The following is a 9191-nucleotide window of genomic DNA, read 5'->3' on the forward strand; positions in this document are numbered from 1 at the left end:
AAAGGACAAATGGGTCAAATTCGGAAGTACTCTGACTCTACTTGGGAAAACTACCTTTGACTTCAGTGGAGGCGCGTTTGAGCAGTGCCAATGCTTTTCAAATAAGTGCCTTCACTCCAACTATTTGTCAGACTTTCTTATTTTATGTTAATATTAATGACTCCAACTTGGCTTTGGAGTGAATTCCTTTAAGTGACTTGTTTGCGAAGAGGACGGGCGCCATTGTTCGCACCTTCTGCTAACATTGGTTTAAGCTAGTTCTCTGCGCGAGTGGCGCAATAGCGCACTTGCGGGCCAGATTCCACTTATTCTGGACAAATGCCAGGATTTCACCCAAACGGCCTTCTCTGTGCTGTGCCAGATAGTCAATAAGCCCGACAGAAACTGTGTGCCCAGTGGCTTCCCAAATCCACGCTCTTAGCCGCCCTAGCACTCCCTACTGACACTTCCTTGTCCCCCCAGCTGTAAGATTCCCTTCTCCAGCCCTGAACTTCCCAGGATTCTTTTCCAGACAACCCCCTTTTAGAAAACCCTGTGCTTGCTTGGAGCTGATGAGCACCTCCGACTCCAATGAAAATGCCTTCCCCCCCCAAACTGTTTTGATCTCAGTGAACTATGCCTGGAAAGTTTATACCAGACAGGTGTGTTGACCCTCATTATCACCATAGTCTGGATTTAAATGGACACAAAGCCAAAAACTAAATTTCCTGACCACACATCAGCTGGCGGCCTCAGTTGGTTAAATACATTTTTTTTCTGGGATCATAATGATCGAGTTCATAGCTGGATTCGCTGCAGGCTGAAATATGAGACTCCCATTATGGTGAATCACTGACAACATAGTTTGTAACTGTTAAAAGACGACTGTCAATGGGTATTCAGGGAAAATCTAATCCACGAATCTGTGTTCACAGTAATCAAAAACTTGGTTGGTTGGTTTTAATGTAGTTGTGTAGACACTGATCTTTTTTCTAACCTCAGTAACTCTTGATTTAACTGCACCACAAAAGCATTGATCAACATAGTGATCCAGTGTCCCTGCTATATTTTATTTGATAACATGTTGATGTAGGAAAAATATCATCCAAAACACTTCTGTTTTTCTGCCATCTGTGCATTAGAAAAGGGCAAAACTAACGTTAAATAAATTTCAGCCCCAACTGTGGTTGAGTTGAAAGCTTAAAAGCAAAGATTTGTGAGAGAATGGGGCAGAGCCTTAAGTGTTCTACTGTTAGAATGGCCAGCTACTGAACAAACCCTTTATTTAGGACGGGTGAATGGATAACGGGGCCTTTAACGAGGGGGGGGGGGGCGCAGACAAACTCTTTTGGGTTGTTGCTGCAAATCACAGAAATTTTCCTTGTTATTCAAGAGAAAATAATAAAGTTCTCATTTTGAAGGGCTGAAGTTGGCTAAACATTTCAGTGGACATAAGCAATGGCAAAAATGTCTAACAGGAGTTCATAACCTTAAAAATTTGTTTAGTATTATTTCTTATTAAATGCTTCACTTGTGCTGCCCTACTAATTTCTTTTTTTAAGACCATGTCCCCCATCCTGCCTTCTTTAATGCAGTCTTTTCTTCCATCAAGTTATGGAATGCAGGATTGGGCCTGGGTGTCTACAACTTCCACTGAGAGCACTAGGATAAAAGTTTGCAACTTTGTTTCGTGGGAGCTGCAGGTGGCTCTGCTGCTTTGGGGAGTAGGTCATCATTTGTGTCAGAAGCAAGGGGTCAGTTTTAGGCATGACCCCTTAACTCTAAGCCCCATGAAAAATCTCCGGGGTAGGACCCGATTCTGCCTCGATTACATGACTTCAGTGGGAGTTGCACTCTTTTAACTGAAGACAGGATAGGACCTTAGGTAGAACTGAGTATTCTATGGGAGGTGTATGTATCCGAGGGGGAGTGTATTATTGTATTGGGGTGAGAGTAGGGCTGAATTATGAATGTGCTTTCCCCCTCTCTTTTAAGAGTCTGCCTCTGAACTGTGTAGATTTCTCTTATAGAGAAGGACGCATATTTCAAAACTTTAAACTGTAGCTCCGTTTCCTTTCCTCCTGTGGGCTACATGACAGGTGACACCTTTTCTGTCATGCGTCTTGAACTCCAAGGATACTCAAAATATTTAAAATACTTGCCTTTTTAGCGTGTAGTTATTTTCATTGTAACATTTCACGAAAACACAATCACTTGCCTTGTGAAATCTAATCTTTCCCTCCATCAGATGAATTCCCTTCTGCCCAAGGGAAATGAAGTTTACAAAGTTAGAAAGTTTGGTAGAGCAGTGAGACTTACTCTAATCTCTTTCCTGTTTCCTTGTATTTATTTCTGTGCCAGTCATAAACACTTAGTAAACACTATTGTATCACCCTGGGGAACATGAGAGCCCATTAACATTGTGAGCCCTCGGATTCACTTTCAAGAGACTACAAAGCACTTATTTGATGGAGCAGGTCCATTAATTGCTGTGACGTGCAGTAACATGGAACCCCACCCAGATTTGAACTGTCTTTCGGATACATTTTAACCTCGGATTTCTTAGAAAACTCATCTGCATAAATGAAGCACCTCTCGGAGAGGAAACACAGGTACAGCGGAGGATGAGATACCACAAAGTTGGCAAAAGACAGTTTTCGCTATTTATTGCAAGCAAGGATAGATGAAACTGCAAAGAGAAACCTAGGAACACCTCTAAGATACATGATACACTACAACGTACAAGAAACTTCCGCCTTCCACTGAAATACATCAAACATTACTGTTCTATCCCACCTAAACGGTTGGAACAGTCGACCTAGGTTTGGCCAGGCACATTAACGTAGGGATTAAGGCTTTTCGAGCATTTAATTTGCATTTGAAAGCCTCCCGGCAGTGCTCAAAGAGACCGGGATTTCAGTTTGGGGAACTGCCAGCCCCCTTTACCTCCCGAACTAAAACTGCAGACCGGTACCGAGTCGGGCTCCCTGGAGTCCTATAACCACAATCAGGATTATAGCGGGGGTGCAAGGCAATGGGTAAGACTCAGACCACATGAAAACAGGCGACTTGTCCCTGGGGCGCGCTGGAGAGGCCGCCTGTGTTCTGCACCAGCCGCCTTTACCCCATTCTGCCGAGCTAAGCCCAGTGGCCAGAGCCTCCCTCCCAGTCTCACCTTCAGCTCCCTCCCCTGTCCCCGCACCTCTGCGGGGGCAGCCCGGGTCGGCTCAGGGCGATGCCAGGCGCTGCCTCCTTGACCCTACAGGCGCCGCGAGGTTCCCCGGGTCCTGTGCGCCGCAGCCCGCTTCTTCCTTGGCAAAGTTTGCGCCGGGGCAGAAGGCAGCTAGCAGCACCCAGCATCCTTGAGGTGGGCTCTCCACGGAGGGCTACGATTGGCCACCGGGCGGCACGTGCCGGCCCTCTGGCTCTATATTAGGACAATATTTACCTCCGCCGCTGCGATGGCTCTGGGAGGAGGAGGGCAGGTCCAGAGAGCGGCCCGGGCAGCATCCGCGGGCAGCAGCGGGCTCCTGCCCCGCGCCCCCGGCCGCTGGCCCAGAGCCGCGCCAGGACATGAACTCCTACCTGGAGTACCTGTCTCGCGGCGATGCCCTGCGCGCCCCGCCTAGCTTCTGCCCTGCAGACCCCAGCGCCGTCGCCCTGCAGCCCTCGTGCCCCCTGGGCGGGGAGAGCGCGTACCTGGGCAGCCGGCTAGTGCCAGGCGCGGGGACTGCGCCCGGCCCGCCCCAGCGCACAGCGCAGCAGCCGCGGCCAACCACGGCTTCTCGCTTTGCTGCCTGCGCTCTGGCGGGGGCTTACGACTCCGGTCCACCTGCTGCTGACTTCAACGTCCTACCCCCAAGCTCAGGCTACGCCCTGCCCTACGGAGCCAGTGCCCAGCTGGAGGACGCTGGCGGGGGCCACCTGCGCTATGCAACTTCCATCTTCTCCGGCAGCGGATCGCCGCTCCCGGTGGGTTACAGCGCCTTGGCCGAGCAAAGCCACTTCCACCCCTGCCTCAAAGAACCGCCTGGCGTCCAGCCCGGGGGCTTCCAGAGCGTCTCCCCCTCCCCGGGGACCTACCCCAAGCCCACCTCTCCGGCCTCAGGGGGCGCGCTCGGCACCTTCGAGTGGATGAAAGTGAAAAGAAATGCGCCCAAGAAAAGTAAGTGTGAACCTCGGCGAGGGGGCTTCCTGGGCACAACTCGCTCTTAGCGCTTATGGAGGAGGAGAGCGGCGCGCCCTAAGCGCTAAGAGCGAAACGAGGATGGGATCGCTTGTAGGGCCACTTATTGTTTCCTTTTCTCGCCTCAAATACCCGTGAGCAATGAACGCCCGCGTGAGACGTTCATGCAAAACATTACCTCTTCGCCTTTGGAGCCGGCTTAATGCCCAGAGAACCGGCTCCCTTGCGCTGTGCCCAGCTCTCATTGCTACTGAACAAACGTTTTGTGTTGCAGGCAAACTCTCCGCCTATGGGGTGCATAGCCCCCCCAGCACCGTGCGGACCCATTTCAGCACCAAGCAGCTCACAGAACTTGAAAAGGAGTTTCATTTCAATAAGTACCTCACCCGGGCCCGCCGCGTAGAGATCGCGCACTCGCTCCGCCTTAATGACACTCAAGTGAAAATCTGGTTCCAAAACAGAAGAATGAAACAAAAGAAACGGGAAAGAGAAGGGCTGCTGATCCCTTCACCTGCCGGATCCCCCTCCGCGCAAAGCCCCGCCAAGTCAGGCAGGAATTCTGTACCCTCCTCTCCTGCCAAAGACTTCTGCTGATCGCTGCAGTGCCAGCTGTTGTGACAGCTACTTGCGAGGAAAGGAAGGCTGAGTTTCAGACATTTTAAAGAATGCATAAAGCATCGCAACAGTGTTAATCCTGCACAACCCGAGCCAAAAAATAATCATTTCACTAAGGCTATCACTGCCAATGAAATATTTGGGCTGTGTCTACCTAAGGAATTATGTAGCTGATTTTTTTTTATGCCGGACTGTAACAATATAAAAGTGCTCGTTATTGCAACTTGTTTACATTTTATTTATGGGTATATCAGGGAAAGCTGTCAGTCAAAACACTCTGCTAATTTCCTCATTGACCTTATGAATTTTTTGGTAAAGTAGCCGGCACACGCAGTGCCTGTATCAGTTTTAAAGGTCAAACAAGACCACGCAGAGTCCTCCAGCTTAGTAATATATATGCAACGAAAATAAGTTAAGGGAGTATTATTGCTATTAGTAAGAGAGCCAAAGAAAATGCAAACTGGCTGGTTCAGTTGAGTTTCTGCACTGACAGAGAAGTTTAACATTTGCACTACAAGGTATTTTAAATTGCTCCTACTTTTCAATGTGCCTGAATGGGCGGGGGAAACAATCCTCATTCATATAGTTCCAGTACTATAAGGACTAACTGACCTGTTAAATGTCAAAACTCCGAATTATTAACGCTGTGTCCGGATTTGTATTGTATTTATATTTTGTGAACAACAGGCTTTGTCTTGAATAATTCTGAATTTAATTAAGTGCTAGAGCATGGTTGTTGGTTTTTATTGAAAAATAAAATACAAAATCACTCAGAGCTGAAAAGTAGTGAAAATTAATACATAGCTACAGAACGGGTTTGAGTGAAATGGATGTGGGAAGGTTTTGGTGAACGGTAATAGCATCATTACTGTCTTGTTTTTATGCCTTCTGCCAGGGTCAGACTTTACTTCAGTATGTTTGACAAGTTATAACAGTAAATATAATGCTTTTTGTCTCTCTTCCGAGGTCAGGGGTTTAAAAAAAGATTCTGACTGTGATGACAAAAACAAGAGGCACATATTGCCTCTTTCCTACCTTTACAGTGCAAAAGCCTACAGAAGTTTGCAAATAGGGTAGTTTTAATTTAAAAATAAAGCTTTTAGGGTTCACAGTAGGGGACCCGCACATCAAACGGGCGCAAGGGGCCACATTCACACTTCCAAAGTCAAGAATCACAAAAGAAAGTTGAAGTAAAAAGGAACACGTGCATGTTCTTGTTTCAGAAGTTCAATGGATGACCTTCAGTCTCGAATGGAACCAAGAGTGAGACTCATGCTAGGGAATCTCCACTTGTTTTTTCTAGTAAATCACTGAACTACAAACATTTGAAAAACATCCCAGTATCAGTCCACATGGATGAAATAGTTTAATTACCCAGGACATCACAATCATATTTAAAAAAGCCTAAACCGCCGGGAAATAAGTGCATAATCCTCTCCTGATAAAAAATGACTACTGAAAAGTCAGTCATCCAAAAGCAATCACTTCCATAAAAGCAGAACCCTAGTAATAGTGAACTCCGAACACATTCAAGATACGTTTTGTGGAGATCCCTTTTAATCAAAACTCACGGATTTTAAGAGTATGGAGAAATTAAAAAATAACCCGATTGGAAAACTACGTCACACTTTTCAATGTAATGTTTTCAATATTATTCTTATGTATTGGGCCCATCTGTTTTTCAACCGCGTAATGCTAATTAGCTCTCGGTTAAAACAACAGAGGACCACAGTGATGTATCGGTATTTCAAAGGGTCTCCGGGATGGACGCATTCTCAATGACCTCCGCTCTCTCCTCCAGAAGTCTTTGATATGGCAATGCACCCTGCTTTGAAAAACACTGACATCTACACATATGCAAAGCGAAACAACTTCACGGAATCCCTGACATATATTTCCTTTTCCAAAGGGAACTACTTGAAAGTCTCTCGCCTGCCCATTCAAACACACGTATGAAAACACACGGTGGCTTCACATTTACACCTCGAGGGAGGAGTAAATCTGATCTCCTCAAAGTTATGTTGTCTTGCCTTAGCAAGATCCCATCCTCATTCAAAGCCAGATTCTGCTCGCGTTGATCACACAAAATCATCACTGACCGAACTGGCAGTTAGCAGGAGTGCAGCAAGTTCTGGTTCCCCAACTCCATTTTTAACCTTTTAAAAGGGGCGTGGACAGCTTCTATCCTACCCAAAGACTTCCGAGGAGAGCAGGGTCAGCGAGAGTTCAGACAGAGAAGAGACAGAAACAAGGAAGAGTAGAAAATACTCTATCCTTTGCACTTTTTTTGTTGTCACCACCAAAAAGGCCAATATTTCTAAAAGCTCCCCGTTTAAAAAAAAAAAAAGGTGTCCGTAGCACCTTATCTGCTCTCCGCAGGTCCATTGCAAGAATGAATGCCGGTTTGTAGTCGATGGCTGTAGCATTTACTGGATCCCTACTTTGTTTGTTTTCCCAAAGGGGACTAGCTTACTCCAGAATCTGTACAGTAATTCGAATAAACGTTTGAAAAGACATAGGCACAGTACCGAAGAGAGAGGCTATCAGGCAAAACTAAACTGATGCGATGATGTTGGGCGGGGGGAAAGGGAGGCTGGAGTTTACGATGTCCCAATCATAGGGTTGCATCACAAGCTCCCATTCTACTCTGTTTTGCCCGATTGATTCTTACCTCCTGCCCTCTCCGAGGGGAGGAGCCGTTGGGCAAGAATGGAAAATAAATAGGCCTCACATAGCACTTGCAACCTGATCTGATTACTTATGTTATCTTCTCGTTCTCAGGTTCTTTATTATATCATATGGTTAAATAAATGTTCCATATTTAATTAGTTTACAATAAATCTTACCAAATTTGAAAACCTCCGACTGTTAAAGTTCAGAAAGATTTGGTTTGCCTGCAGACATCTCTTTGTGCAAAAGACCAATGAGATTGATGGTTCTTTGTTGTGCAGTTCCAAGTTCAAAATGAGGAACAGACAAGTGAAGTTCATCCAAGTGTGAACAAGGCTGATCTCTCTCATCTGATTTCTGTAAGTCAGCACTTGTAGAATAAAGAGCAAGGTAAAACAGAGCTGAAGGAAATCCCAAAGGGCCTGTTTTAGACTGATTTCCTGCCTTTTTGGGTTTAGTTGAGAAGTCAGAATAACTAATGGCAAGGGACAAAATACACTCATAGCTAACAGAATTAAAAAACAAAAACAAAAACTAAATAGATGTTAAACATAAAATCCCAGTTTAAAGGGGGACGAATTTCAGGGGATTTGTGACTTTAGGGTGGCTGGATAGAAGCCAGCCCAGATCCAACAGTTATTGCCGGTTGTTGGCTGCTTGCTGGCCTATGTGAAATAAGTATAGTGGTCTCACTGTGGTTCCTAGTTGGCAGTTGTCCACTATCACAACTGGCACTACTTTTCACTCTGTTGATAATTTTGACAGAGAGCTGAGGGGCTGTTGAGCCTGGAGACTGAATTGCTCTGCAGATGAGGGCTGAAGTACATTGTCTAGGTAGCATGGGGAAGCTAGCACTTCTCTTGTTATGCCAGTTCTGTGGAGAAAGAAGTTCAGTCAGCTGGTCTGTCATTAGCACTACACCTCACTTGAAATATCTTCTTGTGGCTGGCAAAGGGCTATAAATATTCCAAAAGGTGATTTGAAAATTCCACTTTAATTTTTACCTTCATGTATAATGTAAGGGATGGCTTCCACTGTTGTGCCCCAGAACATGTTCCCTGAAAGTTGTTAATGTTTACAATTATGTCTTGGATGCCCAAAAGCAAGCCAAAACATATCTTGAATCTGCCCCATCCTTGAAGAAAAATGGCTGTTGTTGTTTAGGTCCAAGAGGTAGAAATCAAACCAGGACTGTGAACTAGATTAGTCAAATAGGCTGTGAAGTTGCAACCTGTGTGGATTATTACTCCAGGTTGTATCTTCTATCCCAAGGTAGGGTGACCAGATGTCCTGATTTTATAGGGACAGTCCCGATTTTTGGGTCTTTTTCTTATATAGGCTCCTATAACCCCCCCCCCCTCCCGATTTTTCACACTTGCTGTCTGGTCACCCTATCCCAAGGTGCCCTTCAGAATAAGGTTGAAATAGAGGCATTTCCCTTTCCACTAGAACTTCTCTTCCTCTGAAGCATCAAGCATAATCATCATCAGTGGCTGCTCTGCTGATTGCTGCTAACACAGATGGAGATGTGGGAGATCACAGGAAACAGAACTTTCCCAAACAGAATAAAAAAAAAAAAAAGACCAGACATCTCAGGCTGAATGTTGAGGTGAAAGACAGATGGCTGGGCTGGGGGGCACATAAGGGATTCTTGACAATGAGTATGGTGTAAGTATCTTTAGTACTTGAGGGATGTGACCTCCCAAGATTGAAGTGTTAGGTTACACATTGTATTTTACTT

General features: G+C 45.7%; 1 protein-coding gene across 1 annotated transcript; it reads left to right on the forward strand.

Moving 5' to 3' along the window:
- The first annotated feature begins 3485 nt into the window (after positions 1 to 3485).
- HOXD1 (homeobox D1) lies at positions 3486 to 5614 on the forward strand. Its single transcript, XM_034786086.1, has 2 exons — positions 3486 to 4144; positions 4440 to 5614. The coding sequence occupies exons 1-2, from the start codon at positions 3553 to 3555 to the stop codon at positions 4757 to 4759; spliced, it is 912 nt and encodes a 303-aa protein (XP_034641977.1). The 5' UTR covers positions 3486 to 3552; the 3' UTR covers positions 4760 to 5614.
- Positions 5615 to 9191: the final 3577 nt, after the last annotated feature.

The sequence above is a fragment of the Trachemys scripta genome, chromosome 11 (genome assembly GCF_013100865.1).
Source record: "Trachemys scripta elegans isolate TJP31775 chromosome 11, CAS_Tse_1.0, whole genome shotgun sequence".
NCBI lineage: Eukaryota > Metazoa > Chordata > Testudines > Emydidae > Trachemys > Trachemys scripta.

What these genes read in the sequence shown, in the direction of transcription:
- HOXD1 (XM_034786086.1), top strand. Translation starts at nt 3,553, where the DNA reads ATGAACTCCTACCTGGAGTACCTGTCTCGCGGCGATGCCCTGCGCGCC. An exon ending in AAGAAATGCGCCCAAGAAAA is followed by an intron (nt 4,145 to 4,439) that starts GTAAGTGTGAAC and finishes TTTGTGTTGCAG; the next exon opens with GCAAACTCTCCGCCTATGGG.